The sequence below is a fragment of the Anneissia japonica genome, unplaced genomic scaffold (assembly GCF_011630105.1).
Source record: "Anneissia japonica isolate Jap-2015-1 unplaced genomic scaffold, ASM1163010v1 scaffold9_len2422644_cov172, whole genome shotgun sequence".
NCBI classification, from domain to species: domain Eukaryota; kingdom Metazoa; phylum Echinodermata; class Crinoidea; order Comatulida; family Comatulidae; genus Anneissia; species Anneissia japonica.
In genome coordinates, this window is record NW_022758107.1 from 359228 (window position 1) to 376295 (window position 17068).

The window sequence follows — 17068 nt, forward strand, 5'->3', positions numbered from 1 at the left end:
TAGTGGTGGTAACCTAGGGTGATAGGTAGTGACCAGTGGCACTCTGGTCGATCTTTAGACGTGGTTTGTACGTCAGTGTTTGAGCACGAGTTATGTCCTTTGCTCTTTTTTTTTATATAGCATTTTCAATGGGTCCTCGATGATAATTTCTATTCCGGAGATCTTCTGTTCGATTCTGAAAATCTAAAATCCGAAGAACAAATGCGTCTCATGCGCAGTGCTTGGCCTGTCTCTTATACACATCTAGATGTGTATAAGAGACAGGCATTAAAAGAGAACTAGCAAAATGATTTTTTGTTCTAGAGTGGATATTTGATAGGTTGAAGGTTGATTCTATTATTAATGGCGTATCAAAAATCCTCTCTAGAACAAAAAATCATTTTGCTAGTTCTCTTTTAAGTTATTCACGTGACCAAACTGACCAAAAGAATCATGGCCGATTGGTGAGTTTAGAAACAACATTTGCGTTGATATAATTTAGATTAAATTTCAGAAAATAAAAATTATATTTACCAGCATGAAGTCAAAAAATAATTGTAGGCTAACAGAATTCAAAAACTGGATGAAAATATTTTTTTTGGCGAAAAACCCATACTGTCACAAGCTGACACAATCTTGATTATACAGCGTGTATCGCGGTAACTATGCAGCCATTTTGTTTTGTTGAGTATTTACAAGTTTTCTATTTGACTGTTCGTCTTCGTTGAGTAGGATTTTACCGCTGCGCAGTTGGGCGTGGTTTAACGAAGAACAACCAGTCAAATACGGCCATTTATGTCGGGTCAAGCTAAGATTTATTCATCTTGCATTTTTTATAAAATTAAGTAATAAAATTCACTCAATTTTCACTCTTTCTATTAAAAAAAAAACAATTACATATATTTATAGAGGGTGACACTTTCAACACATCCTGGAAGGTGATCCTTTATCAGCCAAGTCTCATTACGAAGCTTAGGGAATGACCAGGATATGTGTTTCGGTCATGAGAAAAAATCTTGTGATATCAAAGGATATAGACCCTGACCCTGATATTCGAAGGCAAGCATCTAGCCACCCAGCTACCCATCATCATCATCTTCAAGTGCCTTACATAATGCAAGCTTTGGTGGTCAAAAACTTCCAACGCTGACGATCTCTCATCTACGTCTGCTGTAGAATGTGATAGTGTGGATAAAGAATTAACATGGACCATAAACATTACTGTATAAATATTTTTACTAAGAACTGTGTACTTTTTTTTTGTTTTAAAAACCGATAATTAAAACTACATCAAACACCATTTCAAAAGTGGCAATTTATTAGTGCAAAATTGTAAAGAACAAGCATAAATTCTATTGGTATATACATGATCAGAAAATATTTTTTATCACATTTTTACAAACAGTCCAAAACTTAAATCTCCCTATACCTACTAATGGACCTATCAAGAGTATCAAACTTCACAAATAACCAATCAGAACAGGTCCAGGAACATGAATGTCCTACAAACACCAATGTCATCCCACAAGCGCATGTGTTTAAATACGTTTACGCTAATGTTTTGTAGGATATCCAAGGAGCAGGGCGGGGTCTAGCGGAAAGGTCCATATTCAACCCAATCTACTTTTTGAAGCGTCTTTCTCGCATCATGTTACACATTAAATCGTTTACACTGTGACTTTTCTACCTGCATGTCACACAAGCGAACACCAGCAGAATACAATACATTTACTGGCTGCAAAGCATTATTAATTCTACATCTACAACATTTTAAGAACTTTGCAGGCACAAGTGCTGTCTGTACAAACATGTTTCACAACAATCCTTTGTCATCATCACGTATAATAATAATATACAACACAACAAATAAATTATACAATCCAGATTATCAATTTTTTTTTGACAAAAAAACTGTTGTATGTCCATAGATATCAATATCTATCTACAGATATCATGAATAGGCTTATCTATGGTTATGATGTGATGTCATTATGACCATATTTAGTCATATTTTTTCAATTAAAATTTAATAGTCTGGACAGGGCTTTATGGTATTTTTAAAAACGGCTATACTTTGTGATTCAACATTCCTGTGAGAACAAACATGTGAGGAATAATATAAATTTCCAGAGGAATTTTTAAAACTCTGGTATTATTTGTAGAGCAAAAGATATTTCATATACTGTACTATATTTTAATATAATATACTATGGTGTTGTTTCAGTACACAATGTAATCTATGAGAAACACCCCTCTCTTCTATTTACAGTATGCCTATATTTATGAATATATTTTCAATGGAAGACAATTTTAATTTTAACAAAAAATTACAATTGCAACCAGGTAAAGGCAAATCAACATTAATAAATAATACATGATACATTTTGTTTTAACAGAATATAAATAACAGGGCTGCCGTAAGTATACAATTAAAATTATACTGGAAAGTACTGACAGAAGTTCATGGAATGTAGTCTAGATTTGAATTTTATAGTAAGTAAAGAAACAAAATAATAAACACATTGGAGATTATTAAAAGGAAATTGAAAACAATTATGTAATTATTGTTCATTCCTCATAAAAAAAAGTGTCAGTTTTAAATTAATTCAAATGAGAAAAAAAACCCTATATTTATTACCTATATTTAATTGCCTATAAACACAAACATTTTCAAGATTTGAGGGTTGATTTTTCCCCTTTTACACTACATTATAATATATAAAGCTCTGTCCTATGGACAGCGCTTTATGTGTTTTTAAAACTGATGTACTCTGTCAATCAACATTCCCATGACAACCAATATAAATTTCCACAGAAATTTTTAAATTTTCATATTCTATGACGTGACTGTCTCCAACACTGTGTTAGAATGGCTCATCATATCTGTGATTAATTCACACAAACTAACACTACTTAAAAATATTAATTTGCTGATCAACCCAATGTGAATGCGATGGCAGTTCCTAGTAGTAGACTTCCCATTGGTTTTGGACCCCTGTAACTTGTAAGCAAACTTCTTGGATCCCTGTCAGCAAACTTCTTGAGACATCCCTGGTTAATGGATGATGAATATAAATTAAAAACTCTGCCAAAAAGCAGGTATAAATTAACAAATATGTGCTCAAATAAATGATTGCATAACATTTGGAATTGACAGTTCAAATTTACTTTATCAAGCAGTAGGGCATCTGCCATCGTTGTTGAAGTTTTAATCATGTACATGAGATCAAATAAAATAAGGGAGACAGTCACACACTAACAACAAAATCCCCTTGATAGAACTGAACTAGATTTCACGGTGATACACAAAGATAGGATATTTATAAACATGTTTAATGCTTGCATACAGATTAAATCTTGCAATAATTTTTGATAATATATCATAGAAATTCTTTTATAAATTATTTATTATAAAGTTACAGAGGCTATTGCACTGGCAAGAGACAAACATGATCTCCTCTTATCCATAATAATGTTATATAACAATGGCATTGCCATCAGTTTGAATAAGGTACCATCCAATAGATTGGAATATCTATATACATTTATTGTGTGTTTAAGATCTCTGAATGGTTCAATAAATTTGGTTTGAAGTTTATAGCATGCACTGCCTTTAGCATGCAGGCTATATACTGCCTATAGCATGCATGCTATATCACTATGTTGACACTAGGATCCGTTGTTGTAACAAACTTTGGTTGCAAAATACTTGAAAGTGATAACACATACTAAGTGTTACGTTTGTCTGGTGGTAATCTGCTATTGGTCAACGTCCCAAAAACATGTCAGCGTGCAGAGTGCATTGTTATGCTGACATATTTCTAGTTCTTCTGAACTTTTTAGATTACCATATATTTCATGAGAACAACTAATCCATCAAATTTAACTATATTCTCTTTATATTGAAATTGAATACAAAATATATATGGTTGAATTATACACTAATCTCCACAGAATTTATTCTACAATTTGTTGAGAAGAGGAAAGAGGCTGTTATAACAGCCGGTCATAAAAATCGGAACTATAATATAATATACAGTTGATATAATTATATATTTTGTTGATAAATTTTGTAATAATTAGATTTATAAAAGAAAGTTACAAGGACGGATTTGTAGGATACCTATTGCGCTGGTTTTGAGGTGAATAAAGATTAAGACAGAGGCATATACATACCTGTAGTAAAATTCAGATTTGAAGTAAAAGTCACTTATATTTAAGAATTATTTATTAAACTTATTTGCAGTGTCTTTATGTAGCTGTTGTTGACTCAAGAAGCAATATATTTTAAAATGTTTACCAGTAGATGTCATAAGATTACAATGGAAGTTCAAATAATAACATAATAACTGAATTTTGTATTTTCATTTGTATTCTCATATTGATGTATTTTTTATAATTATTGTAATTTTATGAGCAAGGACTTTTCTATGTAATTTCCATTTACAAATAAATCGGATTTGATTTGAAATTCCTATTATGCTAAGATATACTTCTGAGAACTACTAACATTGACAGTACGTCTTTCAAAATCAATAACACTATAATATTAAAGTAATTTAATGAATACTATCACTATTATTAAACAAAAAGGTGGGAAACTTTTTTGTACCAAAAATAAATGTTTACCTTCATAACCCAAAACTATATTGAACACCAAAACCTTTTGTATTTTGTATTTTGTACCTTTAAGCCTAATCTTTTTAGACACTTCCCTCATTTTATACCCTTGATTGTTAACATAGCCTGCTACAGCTGCAGTCTTCTTTACAATACTCATTAAAAAAAGCAACCACAATTAACTTTTCAAAAACAATATCAGACACAAAATCAGTAACACATCTTCACATCATCAGCAACTTCCACTTATCAAAGTACTTAAGCACATCCTCAGCAACCTCTCCATATACTCCCAACTTCTCCACATAAAAGCAACTTAAGACAAATCTCCACATCTCTATATCCACACCAGTGATGCATTGGCATAGAAAACACTCATCATCTCCACCTTCTCAGCAACCTCTCCCCATATCAGAAAAATCTCAGCATCATCAAAAATCTCTTTTCATCAACAGCAACCTATTCATGTTACAATTTTTAAACAGGTGAAAATACAGATAGCAAATATGTTCCCAAAGCTTTACTTTACAAAAGTACTTGCTGGAATACTGAGTTTAGAGATATCGTCTACCTGCTGCTTGAGGGTGTACCATTTCTGGTTCTGTTCTTATCCCGATGCGTCATAGACGATTTCAAATTGACTCGATGCTGCTCTGCCTTTTTAGCAGTTTTTGGATCAAGGGGAAGCTCGCGACCTCCCCGTTTCATTGTTGGTCCTACAGTGGTTTTGTGACGACGACCAGAGCTTAGGCGTACATTACAAGACCCCTGACTTGAGTCACTTTCCAATGAATTAAGGCTGGAGTTGCTGCCGCGTACATCTGTAGCGGATGATTTGAGATTCTCACGTGATAAACGGTGAGAGGAAGGCTTGTGATGCCTTCTTCCTACGGATGACAGTCTTGACTGCTTCTCACCTCTCGATAACTGAGATGATGGTCTTGGGTACTGGTCTTCTTTCAATGATGGTTTTATTCGGATTTCTTCGCTAGAAAATGATCTTTTCTCTTTGACTAGTCGTGGACTACTTTGAGGATTTGATATAACTTTGGCACGTAGGCTTTCTTGCGAACTGCATAAAAATCAATGAAAAAATATATTTAAAATTCTGGGCTTTACAGCAAACATTTTAAGATTGATAAAAACATAAAACCAAGGTAATTTATAGGTTGGGATTTACCTCATGCAATTTCTATTCACACGCCTTTATTTCTTACTGAAATCACCACAACAAGGCCTGAAAGCCACCTCTATGTACGGGGTTACTTAACTACTATATTTATATGACATAGCTTGAGCCACTTCAAAGATTGTCAACAATGCAAGTTGGGGTATCTCATGGCCAGTATGGAAACTGCTGAGCCAAACCACTTTCATCAAGATAGATAATAATAATGTTATGTGATGAATTTTTAAAATCTGAATAAAAATATAAAAAGCATTTATAAATTTGATTGGCAACTGCTTGGTAAAAGAGAAACAGTTTGCATATTTTGGATATTGTAGGTTCAAACAGGTACGTTGAATAAGTATAAGTCAGAATTATGGTATCTAACACATTATAGTAAGTAAACCTACCCATTAAGGCATTCACTTGTCTCAGATGTAAGTTTAAGTGCCCGATAAAGCTCAACTGTGGATGGTGTTACGACTTTCGCAGTACGGCGAGATGTGGGTGGAGTACTAACTAAACAGTCATGCTTAAGCTTGGAAGACAACACTGAAGATGTAGAGCTCAGATTCGGACCTAGGCAAAGAAAAATTGTGTTGAAGTACACTGATACATATGTGTATATATATATATATATATTTATTTTGTTTTTATATTTTTGGATTTATATATATTTTTAACTGGTGGCCACGGCTTAAAGTTTTATTCTAAACTTATTTTGGCCTCCTTCCACACACTTATAATGTACTATTATTCTTAGTTGGTTTTACTATTAAGCTTTTGTTATGTATGTTCTTATGTTCATGTATGTGTGTAGAGAAATAAATTAAACAAACAAACAAACTGCATGCTCAATGCAAAGGTAAATAAAATTTACATACCGTAAATAAACATGTGATAAATTGAAAGTGAAAAATGAATGGTAAATTTAACAAAAAGGAAATGAAATACAGGGCTTCCTCTAATGAAAGACCCCTCCAATGACAGACCACCTCCAATTAAAGACCACTTTTTTGTAGTCCCAAATTAACAAATGTCTTTTTAATTATTATTCTAATTAGAGACCAAAGCTGCTAAAGACCATGAAAACCCCAGTCTCAAAAGTGGTCTTTAATTGGAGGGAGACCTGTAAAATTATAACTAAATAAAAGCTTGTTATTATAACTATCTATTATCTCAATTATCATCACTCTCTTAATTCACTGTCATTTTCATTTGAAATTATTATATTGACTATTATCCTATTAAACATTATTAAAATGTTATTGGACTGAAAATTAAACTGAATCTGAGAAATGATAAACTTACTCGGTGATTTACTGATTGACTTGGCAGGCCTCAGTGGAGGTGGGGTCGGGTTACTGACCTGTGGTGTCATGGAAATTTGATGTTGAAGAAAAGTTGACCTTTCCTCCTCAAACTTCTTTCTCTATTACAAAGAAACAAGAAAAAAATATTTATAAAGTAGTTTGGTACATTATTTCATGTTATTGAGAACCACAAAAGGTAAACACATAAAATGTACATAACAACAATATTATATTTGTTTTCATATTTTAATAATGGATTTCATAGCCTATCTGAAAAACCACCATTATGAACCATGTGATATTCATCCATAGCCTAGTAGTTATTCATTTTACCATTGATTGATAAGGTAGGTTGTAAGGCAGTTTTGTAAGACAGAAGGTTGATAAAGTAGTCTGGTAATGTATAGATGTATGTAATGTACTTGGTAAGGTAGGTTGGTAAAGGTAGTTATATCTGGTAAGGTTGGTTTATAGGAATGTTGTATAAAGGTAGGTTGATAATGTTGTTGGTAAGGCAGGTTGGTTATTAAGGTAGGCAGTTAAAAAAGTAGGTTAGTAAGGTAGTTGGTATGTAGATTGGTAAGGTAAAGTAGGTTGTTGATTGTAAAGGTAGGTTGGTAAGATAGGTGGATAGTAAGATAGGTATGCATACATTGGTAAAGGTAGTTTGGTATGTACTAGGTAAAGTTTGGTACAGTAGTTTTCTATTCGTAAAACCTCTACTGACCTCATGGCCTAGTCTAATAGCAGCCTCTGTGAAATTTCTTCGTTCCTGTTCAAATGCAGCCTTCTGTTGATAGAAAAGTTCTTTGTCTCTAGCAAATGAATCCTTCTCTTCAAGTAGATGGGAATCTTTCAGGAATTGCACAAAACTTTCGTCAGACTTAGGTGAAGACACACTCTGTGGAAAAAAAAATTATAATTTAAATGATATTAGTAATACTGTAGAATGGCAGCCAAGGAAAGAAGAAATTGGAAGAGGCAGACTAAAGAGAAGATGTCATCACAGTGCTGAACATAGAAACAGTAAGAAATGCCTAACAATAGAAGCCTTCACACCTACTAGCATGAAAGTATGACATCAAGAAAATTTATAGTTGTTTTCTAAAATTACTGACCAATTGATCGTTTGATTTGAAAGTTAGTAAATAGAAAAACTAAAGAAAAAATGAAAATAAACTACAGGGGTCCCGAGTCAGGACGGCCTCCCACAAGAAAGCAAGAATCTCTCAGAAAATAACCTAACTCCCGCAAATTCATGAAATGTGCATGTCTTTACTACTTTAATTTCAATTGCCTCACGGAAGTCAGTGTCACTGGATAATCACTAGGCACAGCAAAATGAAATTAAACATGATATACATATTTAACCAGATCTCCTTGTAAGGGATTATTCCTTGGGACCCCTAAAACAACGCACCTGTAACAGTTGTTCCTGCTGTTCAATAATATCTTTATAAGTTGAGAGTTTTAACTGTAATTTATTGATTTGTTTCTGATATTGTTCAATTTCGGACTGTTGTCCAACTTTAAGTGACTGTGATTGCGAAGTACTGTTGTTAACATAAGAGTTCTCTTTATTCTCAATCTGCGCTTCTGTTTCCATTTTACGAATTTTCTCTTTCAATTTCCTCCATTTTCTCCGCATACTGCTTTCGATCCCTTCCCTGACCATGTCGAAAGGCATTTGAAAATGACCCGAGGATAGCTCCTCATCCGATGCATCATGGTAACCATCTTCTTCCATCGCTTCATCTCCATCAAGACACTGCAAAAAAAAAAAAAAAAAGAATTATTTCTATAAGTTAATTTCAGAATTTTGGCTTGAACAAAAGTTAAAAATGAAAAATAGAGAATTAACATACCAATCATTGAGTTTCAATTTATTTTTTTCAGTCTCTCTCTCTTATTCATTCATTCATTATGAAACTAATGCATTCATCTTCTCTAAAATTTTCTATCATGTTACTGTATCCATCATTTTATTATAATTTTTTCACAAAAAATCTTATTGCACAAACAAAAGAAAAAGTACAGATAATGATTGAATTTGGAGATACCTATTAAACCTTCTCCTACTGCTTTTCTAATTTATTCATTACCGTACATATTATCTAGTCCTATGTCCACCTATGGATTTCAAAATGGTATGAGTTGGAAATGTTAACAAAACTTGTAGCAAAAAAGTAATGCTGTCCAATGCTGAATGCATAAAAAAAACTAACAAGATTGGATTGAGGTTTGTTCAATTCAATTCAGATGTTGCAACTGCAATAAAAACAAAACAAGTATATTTTAAAAGATCACACACCATGTACCATTAATAATACTAACATAGAATATTAATAATTTTATATGAAATCAAGCAGAGATTCCTAAGTGCTGATTAGATTAATATAAATGTCATATTACTCAGGAGAACGCATTAGTGGAATTAAACATCAAAAACATCAGCATCGTTATCAGTTTATTGTCTACAATGGTCAGCATATTATAAACTAAACAAACAGACACTTGGCAACATCTGGTATACTCATCCCACCAGAATAACTATAAGTTAATTTTAGAATTTTGGCTTGAACAAAAGTTAAAAAAGAAAAATAGAGAATTAACATACCAATCATTGAGTTTCAATTTATTTTTTTCAGTCTCTCTCTCTCATTCATTTATTATGAAACTAATGCATTCATCTTCTCTAAAATTTTCTATCATGTTACTGTATCCACCATTTTATTATAATTTTTTTACAAAAAATCTTATTGCACAAACAAAAGAAAAAGTACAGATAATGATTGAATTTGGAGATACCTATTAAACCTTCTCCTACTGCTTTTCTAATTTATTCATTACCGTACATATTATCTAGTCCTATGTCCACCTATGGATTTCAAAATGGTATGAGTTGGAAATGTTAACAAAACTTGTAGCAAAAAAGTAATGCTGTCCAATGCTGAATGCATAAAAAAAACTAACAAGATTGGATTGAGGTTTGTTCAATTCAATTCAGATGTTGCAACTGCAATAAAAACAAAACAAGTATATTTTAAAAGATCACACACCATGTACCATTAATAATACTAACATAGAATATTAATAATTTTATATGAAATCAAGCAGAGATTCCTAAGTGCTGATTAGATTAATATAAATGTCATATTACTCAGGAGAACGCATTAGTGGAATTAAACATCAAAAACATCAGCATCGTTATCAGTTTATTGTCTACAATGGTCAGCATATTATAAACTAAACAAACAGACACTTGGCAACATCTGGTATACTCATCCCACCAGAATAAAAACAACCAACTTCCTAGTTTACATAAAGATATACGGCCACCCAAAATATCAAGGCAATAACCTCAAAATTAACTGCTTATTTAAAAGAACCACATAAGTTTACCAGCTTTCAATTATTTGTTTATTTGACCTTACATCCCACGATGCAATGCGCCTTAAACAATTTCCTGTATAACACGGATTCAAAACTCGCAAGTAAAAATGAGTGTCGTTGAGCGATCGGCCTTTGGCGTTAATTTTCGTTCAATGACACAACACTGTGTTTAATCTCATGGTGTAGTATAAACACAGCCTTAGTCAGAGAATCAGAAGTCAGAAAAGGTAGACAATACGGAGAATACTACATCTTTGTACATACTGTGTTGCTGTCTGTTTTGGAAAAGGTCTGCTGATTGAGTAAGTCCACTAATTCTTTCTGCATGTTGCTTAGCGACTCCCTAAGTTCTCGGTTCTCTCCCATTAATTCTTCCTGGCGCTCTTCGTAGTTCGTTATTATAAGTCTGTACATATCTTCCTCATGTCTAGAGTAATAAATAAAAAACATAAAATTATACTAAATTGCTAAAACATCAAGTACAGTAAGTACATCCCTCATTTTCACAAGATTCAATTAATGTAATAATTCTAATACTATCTCATCAATATTATTAATAATAATGTTTTATTCATACAGCGCATATTGCAATATACTGCCTGTATGCGTTTTACATTATTACCAATGGATACCACCAGATCAAACATTCATGGAACACATCCTCACCCACAACAGTCAGCAAAAATGTGTCACAGGAAAGAAATTTGACAATGGGCTTATTCGATTGCTTCATTTTGTTGAGTACGAATTTTCGTTGAGTATTATTTTCATTCGACTGGTTCGTAAAATAGACTTCGTTGACAACAAAAATTAACGTAACCAGAATGCGTTAATCAGCGTTAAGTTATGCACATGACAAAAAAAAAAAAAATATGGCCGATTGGTCAGTTTAGCAACAACATTTGCGTTTCAGAAAATAAAAATTATAATATTTACTCACATTGAAGTCAAAAATAATTGTAGGCTAACAGAATTCAAAAACTGGATGAAAACATTTATTTACGAAAAACTCATAGTGCCACAATCTGAAACAGCCTTGATTATGCAGCGTGTATCGCGGTAACTATGCAGCCATTTTTTTTTGTCGAGTATTTACCAGTTTTCTATTTGACTGGTCGTCTTCGTTAAGTAGGATTTTACCACTGCGCAGGTGGGCGTGGTTTAATGAAGAACGAACCAGTCGAATACGGCCAATGAAATATTATAGTTTGTTTACTTACTTCTCTCCTGTCCTTCCTGTCTTCCATTTGCTTCTCTTTCCATCTGATCGTTGAATGGAATTCAAAATATCCATTCCTGAAAAAAAAAAAAAATATTATAATGCTGCATTGTTCTGCTTTAATAAATATAAATATTTCATTACATAAGTTAAAAATTTCCCACATGAATATAATATATGAGCATTACTGGGTAACTTAATCACTCCATTTTCTATATCTTTATATTAAAATAATAAAAAAAAATACTATTTTTGTATTAGCTTTGCATATTTTCATCCAAGAGATGAATTTAGTTTAAAATGCTTCATGTCCCCCCTTTTCTTTTTTACTGCTATATATATAAGCAGGTTTTGAACATTGTTCATGGCTTAACAGGGAAAAATGATGAACTTGCCCCTAAAGATTCAAGTATATCATTGAATAACGCATTAGAAATGATCTATTATGTTATCAGCTGTCTGTTACAGATCAAAGTAATTCAGTTTTTAGTGATCAGTGAAAATTCTTAAATGATCACCGGTCAATTCAAGGGTTATTCCAAGAATATAGGAAGAGCATTGCATCCTTGTTTAGTAAAAAAATTATCTGTTTAATTTTCAATTGAATTGAAAGCTATGAATGACTTACTTCAATATGTAATTATTATGCCTATGCTTAAATTTTTAAATATTGATTTTTTTTTTTTTGTCTCCAAGTTTTAAATTAGCTCGATAAAGTACATATTTAATGAAAATATTTTAATAGTAGAATTGTCACCTATTCTTCTTTCTTGGTTTTTGTCTGTTAGTAACTGATGAATCCTCTCCTTCAATTTGCTAGCTTCTCTTTCCTTCTTTTTCAGGTCATGTTTGAACTGTGTGTCTCTGTGTCTATTAATACCATCAAGTTTCTTGATCTGAAATCAGAAAAATAAATCATCCACTAATAACAAAATAAAATAATAAACTTTAAAACAATGACAACAATCCTGTCGCGGGGGTTAGTCTGAGTTTAAATTTGCTCGTCACTGCCGGTTTCTAGGAAACAAACATGTTTCGACAGGGTTTAATGCCATCATCAGTGCGGAGATTACACGCAGGTGACACAAACATTCTGAATTTATTAGTCTTCTTTTCTGTGAGATGGCATATTTAATATAATCACTATACTATCAAACCAAGAATGAATCTCATCTGAGGAGAGAATCTAAGTGTTTCCTCCTTCAGTTGCATTTTGCCATACATTGCTCTGATTATATTTCCAAAGATGAAATTACACTACTGTACAGTACCATCTGTCCATCACTCATAATGGTACTTTTTTCAAGGAAAATACTGTACACTGATAGCCTATCAAGCCATTAAAGCATAATGTGCGTTAAGCCGGACATTCACTGATCGTAGTACGATGAATCCAACTCCGCTCACTGTGTGCGTTGATGGCAGGACGTTGTCTGCTATTGTTAGTGGCAGCTTGAACAGATCACCGTTAAAAATGATCCTCTGCGCACGTGTCGTGCCATTGCGTTCGACGTGGAATCGCGTCAGCCGACGACCATCAGGTACAGTGAGTGTCCGGCCTTAAGGACTTGTAACACATTCTCTAATAACTGAGAATGCACACATTTCTTTGATAAAAATTACATTTTGCTTGTGTGTTGATACAACTGTAGCTTGATTTACTCTTTGTGCTTATTATAAAGAAAGAAAATGTCCTCTATTGTCTTTCATTGGTTGATATTTTGTATGTCTTTAAAATATTTAGAAAAATATTGTTTATTTATGATATCTATACATTTTGTTATGTATTCCTAATAGAAGTGGTTAAAAATATTTCTGATCTAGAATTATATAAATAATTTTACAATAACATAAGAAATGAAATAATGAAATACTAATTATCTCACCTCTTCTTTTGTAGCTTTAAGTTTATTATTAAGTCCTTTGTTTTGTAAAATGTGCTGTCTTTCTTTCTCCACCAATGCTACGTTATCCCGTTGCTGTTGTTCTAATTGTTCTTTTAATCGTGTACATGTAACATTTAAATGATCCAGATCACTGTCGCAGCGTATTCTTCTGCAAGCAACAAAAATTATTGTATTTTTAAAGTTTTATTCACTATATGGTTACATTTTGCTACAATGGACAAATATTGTATAATTAAAAACAATCAAGGGTTTTATTGGAAAAAAAATTACATACAGTGCACCCGCCAATTCGAGACCCCTCTAATTCTGAGACCACTTTTTCTAAGAACCAAATAACAATTGTCAATCTTTTAACACAAAGCTGACCCTATAATTGGAGACCGAGCTCCGAGACCACACAAATTTTTAGGTTCCAAAGGTGGTCTCGAATTTGAGGGCTAACTGTAGTAGAGATAAATATGTTGCACAATACAATATTTTAAGGCAGTATATTACATGATTCCTTCCAATTAAAGACCATTTTTGGGACACAGGTTTGCATGCTCTTTAGCAGCTTTGGTCTCTAATTGGAATAAAAAAGATAAAAGACATTTGTTAATATGAGACCACAAAAAAGTGGTCTTTAATGGGAGGTGGTCTTTAATTGGAGGGACTGTGAAGCTGCATTCACATCAAATCCCAACCGAAATTCAGACCGTGTTTTTTCAAACACTGGACACCAGTGTTTTTAACCACTGAGATTGTCCGATCCAAAAATTTGGATTGGTGCGAGTGCAGCTTTAATTAGAGAGACCCCAGTAAACACTAACTGGTAGATATATAATCATATCTGTAATTGTAGAAAAGTGATATGGTCTACAAACATATTAGATAACAAAAATATAAATACATAAAAAGTATAGTAGCAACTACAATAAAAACATTATGGGATGATGATTAATATTTGATGAATGATAAAAAAAAAAAAGAAGCTGTATAATATGTACTGATGCATATATTAACAACATCTGGACATTGTGGCAGACATAACAATTATAATGCACAATTTGTAAATATCCCCAACCAACCGCTAGGGACTAATTCTACACTAAACCAGGAACTCTGTTAATTCCCAATTGAGAAGGAATCCAGTATGTCATCTCTGACAGCAAGTTAAATCTCATCCTGCCGAATAATGCATAATAAATGGTAAATATTTCCCTTTACGGTTAAATTTCCCAAAACAAATATCTGCTAAAAAAAAAATGCAATGACAATTGGTATTTTTGGAGCCTATTGTAGCCATACTGTACAATAGGAAAATGAATTTGATTTTTCTATTTGTATGTTAGCTAAAGCCTGTAAAACAAAAGCTTCAGGAATGTTGATATCTCATCTGTCCAGACGTTCCAGTAGAGTATGTGCTGTTTTCAAAATTTTACACATTATAATACAGTTAAACTTGCCCAAGTCGAATAATTTCTGAGTCGATCTTATTTTACATGCCAAATTGTTGTGTTTTCCATTAATTAACAATCTGTAAGTCGAATTTTATCCAAGTTGAACAATATTTCAATGGCATTCTGGATTCGACTTAGGCAAGTTCAACTGTACTCTAAACAATTTAATTTGAGTTTTTATAATTTTCAAGATTATTACTAGGTACAACAGTACAGACATCGCAGTTTGTAATTGGCAAGTATTATGAAATATTGGCAAGGAGGATCTATAAGTTTACTTAAAAGTGGCACGATGCAACTACATGACATATGACCCAAACCCTAGAGATGTTATAAAAATGCATCATTCCATGAATTGTTAAAATTGTAACATAATTAGCAACAATTCAATCAGATATTCTATCACTAAGTTAATTATTGACAAATTAATTAAGCAATCAATCACCAAAAGTCTATTGAATTTTCCTTTCGCTAGATCAACGCTGAATTCTTAGAATCAATAGAGAGTTTGTATTCATCATGGTTTATGGTAATTGGCTTTTACTTGCAGTTCATTACTATCCGCATTTTACTCAATATCGCATGGGTTTTAATGAGAATTAATTTAGCATCTTAATGAAATATCCGAAAACTACAGGTACACAAAATATGCAAATGAGGATAGTTGCAGGTGCTCTTGCAAAGCCTTTTCATCCAAATTGTAAACACACGCAAGCATGAGCAGACATGCGGAAGGCAAACTAATCATACTTTTAACTCCATCAATTTTTTTCTCTTCTTTGAATACGCGGTTTGTAGAACATAATTACAGCACAGCCTTAATTGGAACCTGTTATTTCCGTTTTGCATGCAAAGTATAATTTACTGAATTACTGTAGTTGGTAAATTCTCGAGTAGACCAAATTGCCGACTTACTGACAATTATATTTACTGGCCATGTTTGCTTCAGTTGCCATGGTTATAATACACTGTGTACATAGATTCAAAAACACGGCCTGCAAAATGAGAGCAATTGTATTTCTTTTTTTCCCCCATAGGTTCTGACAACTGGTATATTAGGTCAATTATCGAATTAACAAGACAAAAATTATTTTTCTGTTGCAAAAGCCAAGTGACTTCGAAAATCAGAGTCAGTTGAATTGAATAATAAAAATATTTTATAAAATTCACATCTAACTGTTTACTGTATGCACCACATTCATTTTGTCTGGTTAAATATGGTAATAGGCTAAAATTCATGTTTTCAAATATGTATAATAATTGTTCAAGATTAAGATTGTCATAATAAGCATTTTAATGTTTACTAGCAGACATGGGCCAAAACAAGTGTACATGTACAAGTATTTGTTTAAAATTTCATCAAGTCACATTATCATCAAAATGGTGTGTCTAATACATTGGTGGGTAATTCAGAGAAAGGAAAACTAGAACAGGGAGCCAAAACATGATAATACATTTGCCAAGTGCTCTGAAGAGCCTTTATATTATTTGAGCATCAAACATTGTTAAGTATATGATAATAATTATATAGCTTTCTGTGTGATTTATGGGTTGATATTGTGCATAGTCCATATCTAAATATAGGGACGTGCATTGCTAATCCTGTGAACAGCTGGTCGCACTACATACAAGGTACAGTAGATTACTTTATTAATGAACAGTACTCAATAGGCATTCTTTGGTCGTTAGAGGAGAGCGATGATAAAATGTTTTCAGTACTGACAGAAGGGCAGTCTGCTCATCATAAAACAAAGTGAATTACAGCCAAGCATATGTAGTTTGTCTATTATACATTGGTGGTAATAATATTTACCTAACAATTAAAAGCTGAGAAATTACCACGATTGCGGAACTTTATTGATAATATAATTGGAGCATTTATTTTTATCTGTATGATGACATCAATTGCAGTGATAAAAATAAAGCAATCGCTAAAAACATAATAAAATACAAAGATCTAATTAAAACATAATAAAATGATAAAAACATAATAAAGACATGAAACACATACTGTAAAGGGCACAATAGAA

The 17068-nt window shown here is 32.5% G+C and overlaps 1 protein-coding gene across 4 annotated transcripts in view; it reads right to left on the minus strand.

Moving 5' to 3' along the window:
• Positions 1 to 1279: 1279 nt before the first annotated feature.
• The window catches only part of LOC117125168 (afadin- and alpha-actinin-binding protein A-like), a 36205-nt gene continuing 20416 nt past the window's right edge, over positions 1280 to 17068 (minus strand). For all 4 annotated transcript variants that reach the window (XM_033271579.1, XM_033271582.1, XM_033271581.1 and 1 more), the window contains exons 4-12: positions 13579 to 13747; positions 12450 to 12588; positions 11694 to 11769; positions 10738 to 10900; positions 8501 to 8848; positions 7808 to 7981; positions 7079 to 7199; positions 6178 to 6346; positions 1280 to 5671 (exon numbers count right to left, since the gene is read on the minus strand). In XM_033271579.1, the coding sequence (XP_033127470.1) occupies positions 5167 to 5671; positions 6178 to 6346; positions 7079 to 7199; positions 7808 to 7981; positions 8501 to 8848; positions 10738 to 10900; positions 11694 to 11769; positions 12450 to 12588; positions 13579 to 13747 (1864 nt within the window). In that variant the 3' untranslated portion in view covers positions 1280 to 5166. The remainder of the gene's footprint in view (positions 5672 to 6177; positions 6347 to 7078; positions 7200 to 7807; positions 7982 to 8500; positions 8849 to 10737; positions 10901 to 11693; positions 11770 to 12449; positions 12589 to 13578; positions 13748 to 17068) is intronic.